The sequence below is a fragment of the Enhydra lutris genome, unplaced genomic scaffold (assembly GCF_002288905.1).
Source record: "Enhydra lutris kenyoni isolate GAN:26980312 unplaced genomic scaffold, ASM228890v2 scaffoldscaffold16, whole genome shotgun sequence".
NCBI classification, from domain to species: domain Eukaryota; kingdom Metazoa; phylum Chordata; class Mammalia; order Carnivora; family Mustelidae; genus Enhydra; species Enhydra lutris.
In genome coordinates this window covers 9647411-9669935 of record NW_019154100.1, presented here as the reverse complement: position 1 = coordinate 9669935, position 22525 = coordinate 9647411, and the positions used below count along the sequence as shown (strand labels likewise).

The following is a 22525-nucleotide window of genomic DNA, read 5'->3' as shown; positions in this document are numbered from 1 at the left end:
ATGTGTGTATATATATATATATATATATATATATATATATATATATAAATATATAATGGTTTACTATTTAGTCATAAAAAAGAATGCAGTCTTGCCATTTGCAACAACGTGATGGACTCTGAAGACATTATACTAACTGAAAGAAGTCGGAGAAAAGCAAATACTATTTGCTCTCTCTTGTATGTGGAGCCTTAAAAACAAAAAAGCCAAACCAACTCCACAGATGCAAAGAACAAATAAAATCAATTTTATTTCTATACTCTAGTAACAGACACTTAGAAATAAAAATTTTAAATGTAATAGCATTTATAGTCATTAAAAAATAGAAATATTTGGGTGAAAATCTAATAAAACATGTGTAGGACTTGTATCCTAAAAACTACAAAGCACTAGTGAATGATATAAAGGAATATTTAATAAATTGAGAGACACACCATGTTCATGGATTGAATACGTGATATCATAAAGCTGTCAATCTCCTTAAATCGATATAAGGTTTAATGTAAGTCTTTTAAATGTTCTAGTAAAATTTTGTATAGATACAGAAAAGGTTTTTTTAAGTTTTATATGGAAAGTCAAAGGAATTAGAATAGTTAAAAACATTTTGCAAAAAGAATAAATTTGAGGAAAGTATTTTATTCACATCCCTGTAGTAATCAAGATTGTGCAGTTCTGGTAGATCATAGAAATATGATCAGTGGAATAGAATAGAGAATCCAGATACAGACCACACACTGGTTTTTTGATAAAGGTGCAAAAATAATTGGATGGAGAAAGGATAACTTTTTCAGCAAATAGCGCTGGATCGGTTGGATATCCATACACCAAGAAAATGAACCTCAATTTAAGTAAGTTTCACACACATTTTATAAAAAATTAACTCAAAATGGCTCACAGACTTAAATGTGAAATGTAAAACTATGAAACTTTTGAATAAAACATAAGAGAAAATCTTTGGGACCTGCAGCTTGGTGGATTTCTTGGACATATTATGAAAAACATGATCCAAAAAAGAAAAAAGTTGATTAGTTGGACTCCTGGAAAATAAGAAATGTTTGTTCTATGACTCTGTTAAAAGGTTGAAAAGACAAGCTACCGATCCGGAAAAAGTATTTGCAAACCACATATCTGATGAAGGATTTATATTGAGATTGTATAAATTGCTCTCAAAAGTCAATATTTTAAAAATCTGATTAGAAAGCACATATGTATTATACATGTGTGTGTTTTTATATACACACATATATATACATATATCTACATGTATGTATATACAGTTATTGAACTTTTTAAAAAAAGATATTATTTATTTATTTGAAAGAGAGAGAGAGAGAGAGCACATGTGCACAAGGTATGGGAGAGGCAGAGGGACAAGCAGACTCCCTGCTGTGCGCTGAGCCCTGAGCCCACTGCGGGGGCCAATGCAGCCTATGTGGGGCTTGATATGGCCCATGTGGGGCTGGATCCCAGGATCCTGAGATCATGACCTGAGCTGAAGTCAGATGCTTAACCAACAAAGCCACCTAGGTTATTGAACTTTTAACATACGTCTTCCTAGCTAACATGCTTAAGATATCATCTGTATTGGCACCTAATCCTAAGAATAATGCACTGACCATAGACTTTTTGAGAGAGAGAGAGAGAGAGAGAGACAGAGCGCAAGCATGCGCACAGGGGTAGTGTGGTACAGAGGGAGAGAAAGAATCTTAAGCAGGCTGTATGCCCAGCACAGAGCCTAGGTTTATGAGCTTTATCTCAGCTTTAAATCTCTCCTTACTTTCCATGGAGTGAGCCAAAATTCTTGTTCCTGGTTCTCCCTCTTAGATTTTCTCGATGTATTTCCGCCACACAACCACACTCTTCCACCCAGGGCAGCCCCAAGCATCAGCTTCTATGCGTACCACCCCAGGGTGCCTTTATTTGTTTATTTATTTATTTCTGGGCTTCCAGTATGCCTTTAAAATTCGTGTTAAAGAAAAATTTGTATTGCTCTCCTTTTTGTTTGTAGCTGGAGAGTTTTCTCAGTACTGCCAGAACATGGAGTTCTTGTTTGTTTACTCTCCAAGCCACAATTATACAACTCAGAGTGACATTGTGATGCCTGTGGTTTAATTGGGAACTGAAATCATAACAAAGGTGGGGCAGATCACAAGTAACGTATGAAAATGTTTTGCACCAAACTGTCATAATAAAAACCTGACATTGCAAGTTTTTAATTACTTAGAAGTAACATAAAGAGGGGTGCCTGGGTGGCTCAGTGGGTTAAGCCTCTGCCTTCATTCAGCTCAGGTCATGATCCCAGGGTCCTGGGATCGAGCCTCACATCAGGCTCTCTGCTCCGCGGGGAGCCTGCTTCCCCCACCCCCTCTGCCTGTCTCTCTGCCTGTTTGTGATCTCTCTCTGTCCAATAAATAAATAAAATCTTCAAAAAAAAAAAAAGAAGAAGTAACATAAAGACTTACTTTGGGACTAAAAAAGGTTCTGCTGAAAGTTCTTTTTGTTTGTTTGAATGATTTCAAGTGGTTTCCAGTTTGTTTTTTTTTAAATTAGAGGCATTCGTGAGTAGTCAGATAAGTCTGCCATAATTATGATTGCTTCTCACAACTTTTGAAAAGGATACCGTGCATTTTTTATGGAAGCATTTCTGTTTTTTAAAAAGAATCCCTCAGTATCCACCCCAAGTACCTGCCCTTTCTCATCTTCCCTTCTGTTCAGCTGGAAAATATGAGAATGTACTGATGATGTGGGACATTACTCCTACAGTTCATAGTAATTAAACCTTGATTCACTGCTTTTTTTAAATGCCTTTAAGTGACTGCTCATGAGCATTAGTTCTCTGTTCTCAACAGTGTGAAACACACGGCTCCTCAAAGCCACTATTGTCTTCTCTCTCACCTTGGCTGGTCGACTCTACAAATGCAGGGATGGAGGGAGAGTTTGGTGTTTATGCTGTGCAGCAGCCTATTCTCCATGTTGCCGTATTGCCTCCCATAAACCATTCGCTCTGAGGCTACGCTATTCATAAACATGCCCTGAAAGGACATTCTTGGCAATCAAAAGATTCAAGTAAAATAATTTTGACAGTGATAGCCGATATTTATTGAGTTCTCAGTATGTAAGAGCTTTAAGTCTCTCTGATTTACCCCTCGTATTAACACCTGTGCTTTAGGTAGGTGCTATTGTTACCACCATTATCACAAGGATGCTGAACTTTAGAGAGATTTAATTCTTTGTTGGAGATCACGCTGCTAACACACAACAGAGCTGGGACTTGAACCCTGGTCCATATGACACCATAATAATATGCTCTCAATTACCATGAAAGACTGTAAGCTCTGTGAGACAAAGGAGCAAGTCTATCTGCCGTTCCTAGAACTTAGCACAGTGCCTTGCACCCACTAGGCATTTGCTGAATGAATGGGAAAAAAAATTGAGTGAACTGGAAAAAGACTTCTTCGCATTTAATGCAAATTGTGTTATTTTCATTCATTTTATCATTGGGAAAAAGGAATAATTTGTCAATTATTTTTGTTAAATTACATGGTGTTAACTAAGCACTTGCCTTTTTAGTTTGCAATCTAGTTTTCCTGCTTATATTTATTTTTCCGCTAGTTAATCTCTCTAACATTAGAGCAAGCTGTCATGGATATTAGTGCTTTGATGAAGGTCTTGGGGTGTTAAAAAGCTATGTTTCCCATCACCATAGCAATTTAAATGGAATTAAATGTCAGCTTTTTCCTTTAATTAAAGTTTTTATGAAATGGGTAATGTATAAATACTGAAGAAGACTGTCTTTAAAATATATAATATTTAGGGAAAGGCAAAAAAAAAATTAACATGGGATACAATTAGCTTTCTTGTTTATAGATCTAAAACTATGATTGGTCACTGATTAACAAATGTTGCAGTCTATGTCTGCTACAAGGCTTCCTGAGAAATTACCTCTCAAATTACCCTGGATTATTGCATATTGAGCCCCAGATCATTTAGAGTGTCTGCAGTGTGCTGGCTTTGGAGTTTCTGGACACCTCAGTAGACTTTATATCATCTTAAGTTCACTTCCATGCCAAGCAAACCCTAAATATCTTTTTAGATCCCTCAGAGGAAAATCTCCAGTTTGTGTTTCTACGATTCTTGTTAGTTTCTTTCTTTCTTTTTTCTTTTTTTTTTTTTTTCTTGCTTTGTGACCTTCTGGCCAAGAATAAAGAGAGGGAGAATTTGTAGCCTTTTTAAAATTCCTACTTCAAGTGAATATCTTGCTGTTGTCTTTTATTTTTCAACTAGTATGTTTCCTGCCTGTCCGCTTCAAAGCCCAAGACTCTTGTTTTTCTTTCCTTCTGTGGGAAGCTGTCACCTTCCTGAGTGCCCTTCTGAGCAAGTTACCTGAACTTCTTAATTTGAATCACTGAGATCGAAAACCGTGCTGTCCCTGAATGATGCTATCAAGATTCCCATTTGCACATAAACCTCCAGCAGAGTCCAGCAGTCCTTGAAAGAATTCAAGTTTGAATCCAAATGTATCAGGATAGAAATTAAAGATGTGTAAACAGAATTCAGTGCTTTCAAGCAGCTGTGCACTGATTTCTTCACAGAGCTCCCTTGATACTTTTCAATTATTTAATCACTCTGCATCCTTGTCCAGACCACACAGCCCTAGATTTTTAGACTTTCCTCAGAGGAGTTATCTCCTAATCCTTATTCTGAAGCATCGCTTAATTCCCATTTTCCTCTAATTTGAGGACACCAGAATAGAACATCTTGTGCTAATTAAGTGGAATGAGCTATGTAATGGGAATATTATTCTTCACCACTCTATGATTCCACTAATCAGTGTGGAGTTTACTAGAAGGATTCCCACTAATAACTTAAGTAGGACTATATCACCGCATCCAGTGTGAACCAAAATATAACTACTCCTCTCTTCCTTCCTTCTCCTTTCTCTCACTGACCCCCCCCATTCTCTCTTTCTCTCTCTTTTCCTGCTCCTCATTCCCTCTTCTACACAGGGTCCCCGTGGTCCTGAGGGAGCACCAGGAGAGAGGGGATTACCAGGAGAAGGATTTCCAGGGCCAAAGGTAACAATAAGTCAATCAGAGAAAGACAACTATCATATGATCTCCCTGATATGAGGAAGTGGAGATGCAACGTGGGTTAAGGGGGTAGGAGAAGAATAAATGAAACAAGATGGGATCGGGAGGGAGACAAACCATAAGTGACTCTGAATCTCACAAAACAAACTGAGGGTTGCTGGGGGGAGGGGTGTTGGGAGAGGGTGGTGGGGTTATGGACATTGGGGAGGGTATGTGCTATGGTGAGTGCTGTGAAGTGTGTAAACCTGGTGATTCACAGACCTGTACCCCTGGGGATAAAAATATATTATATGTTTATGTTTATAGAAAATAAAAAATTAAAAAAAAAAAACTTTGTCCTAGCCAATTATCAGAAGTATTTTCTTGACCATCTTCACCTCATTAAATAAAGGAATATGTACCTTTCCCTTAACATGAAACTATAGTGAAATTTGCAGTTATAAATAACTATTTGGCAGACTTTTACCTCATATAATTATGGTGTATGAAAGGAGAAATCTCTCTTACTTTGTAGTCCTTAAACCATAGTGATAAGTAGTATCTTTGTGTCCAGAAGAGAAGTTATGGAGCATAGCAATGCCTGAAGTTTCCTCACCGCTTTGTTTTGTGAAACACAGATAAGAAACTAATAAACCAGTTTGTAATCATATTGTCATTAGTATAATAAGAAGGAAATACAGGTGGGAGGACAGAACAGGAATTACCTTGTTATCATAAGGGGCAAAATGCTGTGAGAAACATACCTTTTACCCGGCAATTGAGGATTTAAATGTTTCTATTGCTTCCCATGTATAATTCTGGGCACTCAAGTTCCTCTGGACCAGGTTGGCAAACTTATTCTGTAAAGGGCCAGATGATAAATAATTTAGGCTGTGTGAGCAATGTGGTATCTGTCAGGCCTGTACTTTGCTGACCTATGGTCTGGGCTGGTTCCCCACATCTACCAAAGACCACACAGGAAATGATTTTCTAAGACACTTTGGGCAGCATCAACAACATTTCAGAATAAGCAAGAATACATTTTGCGGTCCTTTTCCCTTCTTTTCTAAATTCTTTCTCCCAAACACATGTGCATGTGAACACACACACTGCCCTGAGAGGCACATGCTGTTTTCTAAGTGTCTAAGAACTTCTACTTCAGCCATTTGGTCCGGTCACTAAGATCTGGCCTTCTCCCGCCATCCTCATGCTCTAAAATATCATCTCATTCTTATCCTCTTCAGCCATGATCCATATAGAATATGGATTCTGTGAGAAACCTGAATCTCGGCTACAGGGAGATCAATTAGTTAAAACCTAATTTATACTAAGCTGTGAATGACTACGGGCTTGGATTTTAAAAGAGGCCCTTGTTAACTGAATAACTTTAATTTGTCATCATCAAAGGGAATAATCTGTAGGATAAAGGGGACAGTCCAAATGCCCTGACCTAACCAGAGAGTCACTATCGGAAGACAGGCCAGCAGTTAGTGCTACATTTCAGTATGTTTTTAAATACATAATTTCTTAAGGGATTTTTGTGTGTGTGTGTGTGTGTGTGTGTCATATAATAAATTTCTGTTTATGTGTAGTCAAAACAACCTGGGAAATTCAAATAGCCAAGGTTATTTCTCTTTATAACCTGTGAGGATTTTTAACATAAATAAGTAAATGAGAAGTGAATAAGCGAAAGACTAAGAAGCAGACTGAGGGCGAGTCTTAGTGACAGCTTCAACTATACGTCATAATGACACAGTCTCACTCATAATAACCCACAGCACTGCACCGCCCTGCATCTCATCACAGAAAGAATCCATTATATTCGGCGTTACTTTAGGGTCAACTTATGTGATTATACTCTGTGGTAATTATCAGAAGAACCCATTAGTCACAATACTTCATTCCCCATCCAGCAGGGTCAATGGGCGTTTTCTCTATGTGCTATTTGAAGTTACTTTCCAATGATGTAGAGCCGAAGTGAATAAGTTATGAGTAAAGAGGTACTTAAAGGTATATTTTCCATTTTCCTAGGTTTCTTGCAAGTGTTCTCTGATTTTACTCTAGGTTTAAATAAACTCATGAAATGAATGCTATTCCTAATTAATTATATGGTTTACTTTTCACACAAATGCAGAAAATGTCATGACTTCATTGAGATTACATTACAACCAGAGCTATTCGCATAGGTTGTGTGACTTAAGGGAACTTCCTAGAAGATTTTCTATGAATTGTTTTAAAACCAAATTTTCAAAGAACATTTATAAAGTATGATATAAAACATTGAGTGAGTAACTCAATATTAGCAAGTATTAGTTCATATGCTAATATGATAGAAAATTTTCATTCTGTGATGAATTTAGTCAAGCAGTGTTAAGGAAATGGAGAATTGATTCAGTTTGTTGTACAATACAATTAGTTAGGTCCCCCATTTCCAGATATTTCTATTAGGAATGGAGCTCTTTTCCAACTTTAGTGATGCTGTGTATGTATTCTGTTTGGACAGATTCTTTCCTATCTAGGAGTATTAAAACTATATATTTTTTGCAAGTTACAAATGTTTGGGTCAGCTAGAATTATCCATTTGTAATGAGCAGTGAATTTGGATGCTTTTGATGCTTCAACTATTTTTTAAATCCTGACTTTTATTAATATGCTGATATTTCTCCCACACACTTTCAGGGTGAAAAAGGCTCTGAAGGACCAATTGGCCCACAAGGATTACAAGGCCTGTCAATCAAAGGGGACAAGGTACTGCATATAGAGTATACAATAGGAAAGATGCCAATAAAATTATTTATGTCCAATGTTCTTTATGCATTTACATTTATGGACTGTATTCAGCCTAATGACTGTATCATTATAAATCAAGTATATGCAAGGTATATTATTATGTAGGATGAATTACAATCGAAAATATTCCTTCGTGTTTACTTACAGTCATGTCTCATTTATTTGGGTTTTTGACTTCCAGCAAAACTATCTTCAGCTAAGCAGCTTTAAAGTTGAACAATAGCAAAACAGATCTCTTCTGAGTAAAGAAAGTAGTTTTTAAAAATGTATTGGCTTGACCCCATTACAGAACGTGTATGTCCATCCTTAGATGTTTGCTCAAAAAATATTACCTTAAATGGGACTAACATAGGAGGGCTTATTCAAGAAAGCTAGCACTGATGCTCTCTAATAAGGACCAAAAGGGATCCACCTTAGTTGAACAAAGTTAGGTTTATAGATTCATTGCTGTGAGGGAGACCACATGCTATGGGGAACCCATCACTACTCAGTAAGAAGATGAAAGATTTCTTTTATAGGATTTGGGCTTTTGTTAGGTGATTTGGGGACATGTCTAAGAAGGTAGGGGTTGACTTTGGATTGGATGCTGTTAGACCTCATATCAATTTGGAGTCATTTATATGTTAATCTCTAAGCATATCATCACATTATATTAGAATAATGATTTATATTCATGATTATAGGTGTTGTGTATTGATTTTGAATTACTTATTTCTTTTATTTACTGGAAGCTGTCTCTCTTAGACATCTGAATTTAAATAGCAGAGATACTGGTAAATAGTAAATTATACAAATTTTAGTAGTAATGTAGTTCTTGATTCAAACAGTTCAGCTCCAGCTCAAAAATACCCTAAAAATACATAAGACTTCCTTCCTTTGGAGCAGTGAGAACTGAGTACAACAGATCTCTTGTTTTATGAGTTTAGTCAATTAACTTTTTCAGGTGTTGCTGTCATGGCATTTTTGTTTTTACACCTGGAGCTTATGCAAAGAAAATACATTGAAATATTGGACATTATCACATAGTAATCACAAGGCTTTCATTTGCTACTCCCTCACCGAATCCTCACTCTTCCCTCTCTCTTCTTTTCCTGTTCTTTTCTATATAACATTAGATTTAAGCACTTTTGTGTAATTCAAGTGATAAGATAAGGGCTCTCAAAATACGTAATTAGTAAAGCACAAAGAAGTGGTCTTGATACAGATATTAAATATATATAATAATGCACAAAAGAGGATCCTTCTTATGTGTTCATTGAATATTTGCAGAATAGTGGATATGAGTGGGTTCTGGAGTCAGAAAGAGTGAACTTGAATCTTGCCCTTGTCATCTAATGGTTGTGTGATACAAGGTACTTAACCTCATCTGGAAGATAGGGATGCTTGTTTTCAGAGGGTTTTTGTGAGGACTGAGTGAGATAAAGCATGAAAAACATTTAGCACAGGGCCCGCCATGTGACACACAATCCAATTCTGAATCAGAATAATCCAGCTCTGAACTAGAACTTGAGTCTGGTACATTTTTCCTTCTAAGATATTTATTTAGACTGGGGATGACACAAAGTAAAACACTAAGAGGCATATTCCAGGGCATGTCTTAATGACGGGATCAGCTTGCTTGCTCGCTCCTTCCTTCCTTCCTTCTTTCCTTCCTTCCTTCCTTCCTTCCTCTCTCTCTCTCTCTTTCTTTCTTTCCTTCTTTCTTTCTCTCTTTCTTTCTTTTCTCCAGGTTCCATGCTAAGCAGAGAGCACAACGCAGGGCTGAAACTCACGATCCTAAGATCAATACATGAGCTGAGATTAAGAGTCAGATGCTTAACAGACTGAGCCACCCAGGCTCCTCTAGTATTATGTGAAGTAAGATCTGATGATATGGTTTTGTTCGTAAAAACATTTATTCAGCCCAGGCATTGGCAAACCATGGGGCTGGCTGTTATTTTTAGAAATAGTGTTTTTATTTTTTATTTATTTTTTAAAGATTTTATTTATTTATTTGACAGACAGAGATCACAAGTAGGCAGAGAGGCAGGCAGGGGCGGGGGAGGGGAAGCAGACTCCCCCCTGAGCAGAGAGCCAGATGTGGGGCTCCATACCAGGACCCTGGGATCATGACCTGAGCTGAAGGCAGAGGCTTAACCCACTGAGCCACACAGGTGCCCCAGAAATAGTGTTTTTAGAATGCAGGCACATCTGTGCATTTAGATATTGTCTGTGGTTGCTTTTGCTTGACCAAAGCAGTGTTCATGACTTATGATAGAGACCTTAGTATTGCCCTCAAGAATAAAATGTTTACTGTCCAGCTGTTTAAGAACAAGTTCATGGATCCTGATGGAGCCTAAATACAACTGACATTTAAATGTCTGGGAATCTTGGTTAGCTCAGTTGGTAGAGCACATGACTCTTAATCTCAGGGCTGTGAGTTCAAACCCCATGTTGGGCATGGAAACTTCTTCAAAATATAAAAACTAAAACATGCAATCTCTTTGTCTCTTTGCTGTTCTGAGATGTGCTAGGTGTCGTTCTCGCACTGGGTGTTAGATCTGCTTAAAGTGCTTTCCTCTGTGATTCTACCTGGTTCTTTCCCTCTCCTCGGTGAGGCCATCCCTGTCCGGCTTATTTAAGCAAAACTGTAGCTTTCTCCATTTTCCCTGGTTTGTTGTTCTCCGTTGCATGTATCCTTATTCAACATATTACTTCTTTTATCTATTTATCTTGTTTACCATCTTCTGATTTTTCCTATTAAAATGTAAGCTCTGTGAAAAGAGAGATTTTTGGCTGTTTAGGTCACTGTTGTTTCCCCAGCATTTGGAAGATTTCCTGGCACATAATGGGCACTCACAAGTATTTGTTGAAAGACACAAAGAATGAATGAATGAATGATAGTGTTCTTTTTACTGATAACTCTCACTTTGTTTCCCAAATTTACATGGAAGGAAAAGGTGAGATTCTTTAATTCTGTTGCATTTACCTTAGATAATTTCTTAATTTTTAAACTGTATTTTAGCAAGATGTGGAGGGGAAAAGGTATTCAGAAAATAGTCACACATTTCTCTCTCAAGTCCTGACTTTCTTGGACCATATGAATATTAGACTTTTAAATATTTCTACTATAATCCTAACAGGAAGTGTTTGTGTCATTATAACAACCATTTGGGAATTTTTGGTCCTTGTGAGAAAAATGATTGATAAATATAAACTGGTCCAAATATTCACCAGTTAAGACTACACAGTGAAAATATTCATTCACTCTTTTGGCAAACTTGAACTACAAACTGTAAAGAAACAGAGCTTTCTAATTTTTTATGTTGAACCCTTTTATGGTATAGATAGATTTTAATTTAGCATAATTCAAGATTAGCAAAATATGGAAGAATGAAGTTTATTGTTATATTTCTGATTTATTTTCTATACAGGGGGATTTGGGACCTGTGGGACCCGAGGGACCAATGGGCATCCCTGGAATTGGGAGTCAAGGGGAACAGGTAATCAGAGCTTTCTCTCTTTCCATTCAGTACAGAGAAATCTGACCCAGTCCTGGTTTTCACTGAAATCCAGTCCTGCAAACACCTATTAGTATATTTGATAGTCAAATTGCAATGGAATATACAACCAAAAGTGAATGTAGGGAAGGAAAAGATGATTCTGTAGGATTTTATTTTTTAGAACTTCCAAAGATTAAAAAAATAAAATGTGTGTTTCTTGGGGCCGTGACTTTTAGCATTCATGCCTAATTAATAGGATAAGAGTTTGAGAGTGATTTTATATTTTTAGGTTTCCTTAGGAGCAGTGGTTTATTTATCTGTTGATTTGTGTCTTTTCCCCTTAAGGCTTTGCGAATGATTAAATCTCACTCTCTTCCAATGGCAAGGGAGTAGTATTTCCCACCCCCTAGCCATGGACCAATCTAAGAAAAGTATTAAACTTAAAACAAGGACCAGAATCAGAGGTAACTATTGAACTTAAAGGGCACTGTTACTGAACGGAAGAAAATCAGAGATAAGGTTTATCAACAACAATTGGCTTCTCTTAGAAAGAAGGAAAGCTCTCTAAGGATGTCTCTACACTCATGGTTCCAACTGCTTACAAAATCTTCTGACCATAACTTTTGGAAAAGGGCAATTTTGTTAGATCTAAATAATATAAAGATAATGTAACAGTACTATCTACCTACAGAATCTCGTTTAATCAAAGTGATGAACAAATCCAAATTTATGTTGACTTTCCTCCTACATAGAAAGTAGACAGTTTGACTAAGATTTATTATTAAGGTGTGAATTATTCTGTTGCTAGAGAATGAATAGTGCTTCCTTTATCTAGGACAGTGGGAAAAGAAGATTAAAAAAAGAGAGAGAGAGAGATAGTTCCAAATCTCATTGTTGACATTAACTCTGAGTTTATTTCTAACCATCTTGAAATTAATAAGTGTTTTTGTTGTTGTTGTTGTTAGTCCAAGCAACAGCAAAGTTGGATATTTCTCCTTTTTCTATTGCCTTTCTCTTGATAGAGATCCTAGTGGTAATATATTAGGAGGATTAAGATGCAGGAAAAGCCAAGATAAGTCTGTATATAACTGTTTAGATAATAATTAAGAGCTGGATATTTTGACTATGCAAGGATTGTGATTTGAGTATAGCACCAGGCAGTCTCAGACTTTGCAGTTTGCTTGCTGATTTCAGCCAGGCTTACATTCTGATCCTGGAAATGGCTGGATAGTCCTAGGTCTTGTGGTCCTGGTGCTGAGTCACCACTATAGGGCTGAAAATGAGGTTCAAAGAAAGCCAAATCTTTCCAGATGGTCTGCAAATTCTGGACCTCCCACCTGCAACTTCCTGTTGCCTTTAATGCTGGTTCTTGGTGGGGGTTGTTGTTCTTCAGCTTTAAAAAATATCTCTTTGACTTCTTTTATTTTCTTACCTCTTTCTCTCCAAATTTCCAGGAGAAAATTATTTTTAAGGTAGATGTGACCATATGGAGCTGACCCCTACTGGATAGGAGACTGAATAGAATGCATCATTTCTAAACTACTCTGAACAAGGAAGGAATTTGTTTGCCCTTTTAAGTCAGATGATTTAATTCCTACTTAAATGTAACCTCTGTTTATATAGTTATTCATTTTTCTTCTTATCCTTAATTTGACATGTTTACCCATTGAATTACTGTTGTTATTAGATCTTCTTAATTCTCTTACAGAAATGATTTCCCCCACTCATCTGTTTTGGGGGAGCTCCTGTTTTCAGGAACATGTTGTTAATATGCCTCAAGGGACCTGCAGATTTTCATGAAATGTTTGGAGGCTTGACCACTTCAACTCTGTTATAAATTGGAGTGAAAATACAAATAACCACATTTACATGTGTGCACACATATATGCATGGATCTCTGAATTTTTTTGGTTCCTTGTTGCGTATCATGTTACTTACAGATGATTGTAAGATTTTTTCTAATAACAACATTATGATTCCTTCTCATAATAACCTTAGCTTTATTAAACTGTTTAGACTGCTTCATCTTCATTAACCAGAGAAAATGATATTTATAATTAAAAAGTAAACAAACAGTTGTATCTTCCCGCTGGAAAAAAGGGGATATCACTTGTAATAAAATAATCATGTATCTGTCACCATTATTTACACAATCATGGCTTGTGGGGTGTGAGCAAAATAAAATTTTAGTCTTTTCTCATCAACCCTTTAAATATTTTTCAGGGGGAAAGTTTTTTCTTTTTCTTCCTGCAGGAAGAAAATACTAACTAGTTACACACTTTTCCTATCACTTTTAGGAAATAAAAAGCTATAGTGTCACCTCTAAGTTGTAACTCATGGTTTCAATTGTATAATAAAAATTATCTAATCAATATATTAACTTTCCTTTAAATCTTCATTTATCTGGTGTGAGTTATAGGGAGAACCTGAGGTCCGTGGGAAGGAATGTGCTTCTCATCCCTGCCAGGTCAAATCAAGGATGAGAGTAGAGGGGGAGGCCACAGAGGTTCTTTCTTGGCTTATCTATTGTCACACAGCTTTGGATCCTCTAGTCTTGACAGATGTTTGACAGTGAGTTTCCTTGTGGGGCTCCTGCATTGCTCCTGTGACTGCCACTCTTGGGACATGGATGATGGACTCTCTTTCTCCAGCTTTTTCTCCCCATCAGCCTCTGTTTTTCTGGCGGTCTATTCTATACCTATTCTCTCTGTTGGAATTCCACTGCTCCTCCAGGTCCTCTCGGACAGGATTCCAAACGATTCCAGGCCAACCCTGTCTCTCACCTAGAGTATATCTAGTCCACAGAAAAAAAAACTTGCCTGGCCTTTGCCCTGACCAACCCTGGATAGATGGGCTGATCCAACCCCAGCCCTCTCTTGGCCATCACCATCCATTTTAGCTTTCGCAGGTGTGAGTCAGACACAGGTCCCTTGTGTTGCCAAGGCAGAAATCAAAGCCAACAAGTGGTTTCACCGAAGCTCTTTCTAGAATGCAGTAAAGAGAGAAGCAACCCAAACTTCTTCCATTTTCTTCAAAGAAAACACTTCATAAGATTACTTTCTCCAAAGAAGAACTTATTAATCATATCTGCTTCCCTTTTCTACCCACAATGTGGGAATCTAGTGTTTGGACATTCTTTAGTCCGGTGTCTACAGACTATTGCTTCTTAGAACCTAAGGTCAAACCTTTGATTTAACATCCTGATATATTGTGATTGAGACAGCTAGACTATAGGTTTGCCTGCATGGGACTGAAATGTGAAATAGGTTAACGAGAAGGGATTTTGTCTGATTTGGAACTCCAAGCAGGCATGGTGTCCCTGTTCATCGGGGTCTTCAGAGGTTCCGTCTTCAATCTTGGGAGTCTTGTCCTTCTCAGGGTGTTTTCCTCACCCACATGATCCAGAATAGCCACTGTGTCTTCACTTCAGCCACTGCGGAAGGGGAATAGGGGAGGGAAGGGCATGCCTCTTCCTTTATCATGAATCAGCGATTGCACACATCACTTCCATTGTATCCCATTGGCCCGAATCCAGTCCATTTGGCAACACCTGGCTGCACCAGGAACTGGGAAACATGGTCATTATTCTAGGCAGCCACACAGGTGAGCTGCAATTCTCTTACTATGGAAGAAGGGGAGAATGCATATTATGGTTCCACTAGCAGCCTTCACCATGCCATTCAACAAATACCGAGTATGACTACTATATGTCGGGATGTGAACTCCATTTTCACTTTAAAGGGTCTGAAACCACTTTTATCCAAATTTCTTAATTTCACTAATGCTACTTTTTAAACATTTTATTTTAAAGGGAATCCAGGGTCCTATGGGTCCACCTGGTCCACAAGGACCTCCAGGACAAGGCTTGCCTGGTTCCAAGGTAAATTTCAGAATGGGAGTAGAGTTTAATATATCTATGGTCTAGTTGCTATTTCCTGGTCAGTAGCTAGTGCATTGGGAAAGCAGCAGATAAAATGAACTTAAAAATCAGATTTCTACTAAATGCAAATGGTACTAATATTTCTGGTGGTTTAGTTAATGTGATATATACTCTTTACACTTTTAGAAGCATTTATTTAGACAATCTTAATTTGTTGTTTTCTTTATTACTTTGTTTCAAGAGATCCTCTTCTTGAAGTAGAAGCTACCTGTGGGCTGGCTAATCCATTCTCACCAACAGTCCCACAGTAGGCCTACCTCCTGACACATTTAATTAAAGAGATGGAGTCAGAAATAAAGAAAAATCTTCTCTGAATGTGGGAATCATTTTATGTCCTAAATTAAAACCATTATTTATCCCTTAGGAAGAGGCATGGCCCTTCTTATTTAACAAACTGTCCTTAATGTTGCTTCAAATGATCACTAACCATTGTTAAATAAATACTGCCCTGACTGTAGTCACCTTCCAGCATACTCCTTAGGGATAGCCATGTAAGAAGCAGCTCAGCAGCAGAAAGTTACTGTCCTTGAGGTTTTTGCATTGGGCTCATCATTGGAAGCTTAGGTTTTTCTCTCCGCTTATGATAGTGCTCTTGATTCACAGTCATTCTGGCTTCTCATGTGTCAATTTCAGTTGTTGTGGGATATAATTGCCTATCTTCCAGGTGCCCTACACATTTTGAGTATGCTACCTAGCCTATATATAACTTTTTAGATTTTATTTATTTATTTGAGAGAGTGAGTGAGGTGGGGGGGGAGAAAGCACTTGGGGGAGGGGCAGAGAGAGAGGGAGAAGCAGTCTCCCCACTGAACAAGGATCCTGACATGGGGCTCGATCCAGGACCCTGAGATCATGACCCGAGTTGAAGGCAGATGCTTAACTGACTGAGCCACCCAGGTGCCTCTACCTAGCCTATATTTTAAGCCAGACCATTATATATTCCAAATTTGGTAAAACTCCATCTACCTGAAGGGATGTTAGGCAAATACATATATTTGAATTATAGACAAACATATACTGAAATAGTATATATTAAAAATATTTTTTCATGTTTTATATTACTATATATCATGAGTATTAATATCAATAATATAATTAACATCTATCTATTATGTATATATTTGAACACATATATATGAATTGAGCACATAAAGCTTGGTTTTATCTTACTTTGTTGATACAAGAGAGTGCTTAGTTCTTAAGGCAGGAATATGTTATTTTTATTTTGCTGCTATAATGACATACTCTTTAAATACTCTTTCCTCACTAGGGAGAAGTAGGCCAGACAGGAGCTACAGGTCCTAGAGGACCAGTGGGAGTTGGAGTACAAGGCCCAAAGGTGAGCTGACCATACAGATCAGAAACAGTTAGATAACTTACATTATATTATGTAAAGTTTCATTGGTATCCAAATGCAATACAGGTCATGCATGTGTCATCTGTTATTTCATCAGAGAAGAATATTTATTCAGAAAAGGGTTTGATGCTCTTATTGTAACTCTTATTGTTTAAGAAGAACCAAAAATCTTAGTTTATTTTGAGGACTGCTATTGGATTTTATTCATATATTTATTAGTATCAAAGGCCCTCTTTTGGCACAGAGCAATTCTTTAAGAACATTCTTGTCTGCATATTATAAAACAGAGCACCTAGCACAGTAGGATTTCAGCAAACAGTGCTTCCCTTGTCTTGTTTTGCGGTGGGCTCACATTTCAGGTCTCGGCTCAAAAGCTACCTACTCAGAAAGTTGTTCCCTACCTAAAGTACGTCTCCCCCATTCCTGCGACACAGTGATTTTCTATCTCAGCATGCTGTTGCCTTTGCTTTTCCCCCTCACCTCAACTGGCATGTTTTCTGCAATACTTTTCGTCTTACTAATCACTCAAGAAATGCAGTGCCCAACATTGGAGCCACCAACCACATGTGATTACTGAATGCCGGGAATGTGACAAGGGTGAAGTGAGATGCGTGGTTAGAGTGAAACACATGCTTAATTACAGAGCTCGACACAAAGAATGTGAACTACATCCCTAGTACATTTGCAGATTGATTACATACTGAAATGACATCATTTCAGACATACTGAGGTAAGTAAAATACATTATTAGGATTATTTTCACCTGTGTCTTTTAACAGGTATGGCTATTAATGAAGAATAGATAGGTTACATGTGCATAAATATATAATTACAAATGTGCTAATATAAATAACAAATACTAATATAAATAATAATAATAGTTGCCACTATTGGTTTTGATGTGCCATGCAATATGCTAACTATGACATATACATCACTGTGCATATATGCAGTGTACGTATACATATGCACACATATGTTGTCATATGTGTGCCTATTTCAGAGAAACAACATAGGATAGTAAGGCTCAGCAGTTAGACTACCTAAGCCTAAATCCCAGTTTTGCCATTAACTAGATGTGTAATTGTAAGCTTCTCTGACTTTAGAAAACGAAATATTTCAAACATACTCAATAGCGTGGAGGAAAACACAAAGACCCCCATGGATTCCACAAGCTAGCTTTATCATATGTTGACATTTTGCCATGTGTATTCTAGCTATTTTTCTAAAAAGCATTACACATATAGCTAGAGGTTCTGCCTCTGCTCCTGCCTCCCATGACCCTGTGCTCCCTCACCAGACATAATTATTACCATGACTTGGGTATTTATCATTCTTTTGAAGTTTTTATAATTTTCCCATGTATGTTTTTATCCATAAGCTACATATAGCTTTTGTGTGTTAAAGTTCTTAAAATTTACATAATGCATCATTCTGCCTTATATTTATATTCAGCCTCATGTCTTGTTTTCATATACCCTTTTAAAAAAGATTTTTTTTAGGTTAAGATAATTACCTACTGTTTTTAGATTTTATTTATTTATTTGACAGATAGAGATCACAAGTAGGCAGAGAGGCAGGCAGAGAGAGAGGAGGAAGCAGGCTCCCTGCTGAGCAAAGAGCCCAATGGGGGGCTCGATCCTAGGATCCTGGGATCATGACCTGAGCCGAAGGCAGAGGCTTTAACACACTGAGCCACCCAGGCGCCCCAAAAAGATTTTATTTACTTACTTGAGAGAGAAAATAAGAGAGGGAGAGAGAGTATGAGAGGAGAGAGGGTCAGAGGGAGAAGCAGACTACCCACTGAGCAGGGAGCCCGATGCGGGACTCCATCCTGCGACTCGAGGATCATGACCTGAGCTGAAGGGAGTTGCTTAACCAACTGAGCCACCCAGGCACCCTTCATATATCTTTAATTCATTCATTTTCATTGCTCTATGGTAGTCTATTGTATAAAAATCTCATTTAAAATTTGTCCATTTTCCTATCGATGGACGTTTAAATTGCTTCCCATTTTTTGCGTTTGCCAACAATGTTGTCATAAACATTCTATGAGTTTCCTTTTGTGTAAGTCAGACTACAAGTTTCTCTCACTAGTTGGTGATAGATGCTACAAGTAGAATTGAAAGATCATAGGGTATGGGCAAGTTTCCAATTTTGATACCATGAAAATCCTGTCCAAAGTGGACAATGGGTAAAATGGTTCTGCCCATTCATCCTCCTTCTAACAGTATGTGAAAATGTTCCTTTCTCTACTTTCTTGCCAACATGAAGCATGTAAAATACATCTCATTATTTTAATTTCTATTCCCTGGTAACTGAACAGTTTTTGGACACTTAATGGACTTTCAGCTTTTCTCTTTTGCAAATTCCTGTAAATAGTCATTCTTTTTTTAGGTTTGGTGTTCCTTTCTTATTAAAGTTCTTTCTGTATCTGGGTATTAATCCTTTGTTACTTGGGTTGCAGATATCTCCCGGGCTATGGCTTGTCTTTTTTACTTAGGGTACATTTTACTACACAAAAGTTATAAGTTCTGATGTATTTCTATCCCATTATGGTCTGAGCTTTTTAAATATTATTTAGAAACATTTGTTGGCTCCAAAGTCATAAAGATGCTCATGTATTCTCTTCTTAAAATTTGGGGTTTTTGCTTTTTAATGTTTAGGTCTTTAGTTCACTTACTGTTTCTTTTTTGCATTTGGTATAATGTAGCAACCTTTTTTTACCCAGATGGGCAACCAGATGTCCCTGTGAGGGTTGCTGAATAGTCAGTCTTTGCACTGTTGTACGTCAAGCTTCTCTATGTGTGAGGATCCATGCCTGAGCTCTCTTTTCAGCTCCATTTTCTATTTATGTCTTTCAGTGCTATGACTTCTCTGTCTTGATTATGATCGATTTGTAATAAGTTTTATCATCATAGGGAAAAATACTCTCAACTTCTTTCCTGGTTACTCTTAACTCTAACATACTGCTTTTAGGATTGACTTGTCAAATCTGATGGAATATCCCATTGGGATATACTCTTGGGATTGCATTGAATTTTTAGATTAAATATTGAGTCTTTCAAACCACAGCATAAAACTAAATTTTCAGGAAAATATTTGTCATTTTATCCACAAAGATCTTCTAGTTTTCAGTTAAAAAGGTACATTGGAGAAATTTTTTGCAATTGTCAGTTGCTTCTTTTTCTACAGCTTTTAATTAACTATTGCAGGTCTGTTAGGGGAAGTATTTTGTTCATGGTGGGGTTTTGCTTTGTTTTGGTATATTGATTTTTGTATTCAGGTAGCTGATAATATCTCTTATTATTTATAATTGTTTGTAAAGTCTAGCTTTTTTATTCCCTGTGTACATAGTCATATTGTGTGAAAATAAAAAACTGTTTTCTTTTTAGTTCTTTTTCTTATTTGTTTTTAAAAATTTTACAGTGCTAGGATCTCCAGTGCAATGCTTAAAAGAAGTGACTTCAAAGGAAGTGCTTCTGAAATTTCACTTTAAAAAAATATATATTTTATTTATTTATTTGAGAGAGTGAGAGAGAGAGCACATTCAGAGAGGGGCAGGGGACAAGTAGATTCTCTGCTGAGCAGGGAGCCTGAAGCAGTGCTCGATCCCAGGACCCCAAGATCATGACCTGAGCTGAAGGCAGATGCTTAACCAAATGAGCCACCCAGGTGCTCCTAAAATTTCACTTTTAAGTGTAACATTTGCTGTAGGTTTTTGCTAGACAACCTCTATTAGGTTAAGATAATTACCTACTGTTTCAATTGGACCAAAAGTTTCTTATTACTTATAAATGAGTATTGGATCTTTTCCACTAAGATAATTGTTTTATGTTTCCCTTTTAACTTGTTCATAATGGCATATTAACATTTCCAGAATTTTTAGTTGTTGAACCTTCCTGGCATTCTTGAGATAAACCCAACTGATCATGATATATAACTTTTTTATGATAGCAACTTAATCGACTAATCTTTTATTCAGGATTTTTGTATCCATTTTAAATAATTTTATTTATTATGTGGTTGACATACAATAAAAGCACATGGTTAAAGTGTACGCTTTGATAAAACATATATGTGTATATATGTTCTTGAAACCATCACCAAAACCAAATAATTAAAGTATCCATCATCTCCCCCACAGCAAATTATTATGTGTCCCTTTGTAATACCATCCTTCCATCTCTCCCTAACTTCTCCTACTGATCTGTTTTGCAATCTCTGGTAACTATTGGTCTGCTTTATGCATTATAGATTCATTTGTATTTCTTAGAATTTTATGTAAATGGAATAATATGCCAAATAATCTTTTTTTTTTTCTGTCTTCTCTTTTACTCAGCAAAATTACTTTGAGGCCCATGTTTAACATTTAGGATAGCTTTTTTGTTATCATTCTTTTTATTGCTGAATAGTATTCCACTGTAGGAAAATTTGTTCATCTATTCCTATGTTGAGGGAAATTTGGTTGTTTCCAGTTTTGGGATATTATAAAGCTATTTTGAACAATTATGTACATGTCTTTGTATGGACATAGGTTTTCATTTTTTTGGGTAAGTGCCTAGAAGTGAAATGGCTGGGTCATATGGTATATATCTATTTAGCTTTTCAAGAAATTGTCAAATTCATTTCAAAAACACTCTTTATTTTGTCTGTATTTTCATTGGGTATGGAATTCTGGGTTGATGGCTGTTTTCGTTTTGTTTTTTCTCTTTCTTTTGTTTTTCCTATTTCTTTTAGTATGTTTGAAATGTTGTTTCACTTTCTTCTCACTTGCATTGTTTCTGATGAGAAATCCATTAGAATCTGCACATTCATTTCTCTACATGTTTCTGTCTGGCTACCTTTGAGATTTTCTCTGTATCACTAGTTTTAAGCCATGTGATTATAATGTGCCTTACTTTTGTTTTCTTCATACTTCTTGTGCTCAGGGTTCATTGATTTTCTTGGCTCCGTGGGTTATTGATTTCATCAAATTTGGAAATATTAGGCCATTGTTTCTTGAAATATTTCCCACTCTCTGCCTTCACTCAGACAATGCCATGTTATTTAAATTTGGCTGCTTCACTGATATTCTGCTCATTCTTTTTTGGTCTCTTTTCTCTCTGTTTCATTTTAAATTGTTTTTATTGCTGTGTTTTTTCAGTTCATTAATCTGCTATGATGTCTAATTTTCTTTTAATTTTATCCAGGGTATGGTTTATCTCATACTTTGCAATTTTCAACTCTAGAAGTTCAATTCGTATCTTTCTATAACTTCATGTCTCTATTTAATATATCTCAACTTTCCTCTGGTTTCTTGAACATATGGAACATATGAATGCAGTACAATAACATTTAGGGTTCTTTTATACTATTCTATCACCTATAATTTTTTTGGGTAATTTTTTTTCCAGTTTCATTGAATTCCTGATAATTTTTGGCAAGATGCCAAATTTGTGGATTTTACCTTTTGGGGGGTTAAACATTTTTATATCGCTACACATAACTTTGTATTTCTTTACATGTCCTTGTTCCTGGATTTTTTTAAGTTGCTTGAAAACAGTTTGCACCTCTTGGTCTTGCTTTTAATTTTCCTTAGGTAAGAGCATTGGTCTTGAGTTCATTTTTCTTGACTACTGAAGCAAGACATTTCTTAGAACTCTAATCTATACCCTCAGAATTGTGAGATTTCCTTTCTCGTCACTGGAAGCAGGCACTATATCTGGCTTGTCCAGTTGTTTGTTTTCTGAGTATTGGGTAGTTTCTTTGCACTGTGCTGAACAGTATTTACCTGACTACATGAGGGGAATACTCATCAGAGCTTCACCATTCTCTCTGTGTGCCTTCTTCATATCAGGTAATCTAGTCCGTGAATTTTTGATACCTGGCTTACCTAGATTCCTAC

At 36.8% G+C, this 22525-nt stretch overlaps 1 protein-coding gene across 1 annotated transcript in view; it reads left to right on the top strand.

Moving 5' to 3' along the window:
* LOC111147328 (collagen type XXVIII alpha 1 chain) overlaps positions 1–22525 on the top strand; it is a 149421-nt gene that overhangs the window by 48091 nt on the left and 78805 nt on the right. The window contains exons 14-18 of the mRNA XM_022503319.1: positions 5007–5075; positions 7749–7817; positions 11273–11341; positions 15153–15221; positions 16552–16620. Of these exons, the coding sequence (XP_022359027.1) occupies positions 5007–5075; positions 7749–7817; positions 11273–11341; positions 15153–15221; positions 16552–16620 (345 nt within the window). The remainder of the gene's footprint in view (positions 1–5006; positions 5076–7748; positions 7818–11272; positions 11342–15152; positions 15222–16551; positions 16621–22525) is intronic.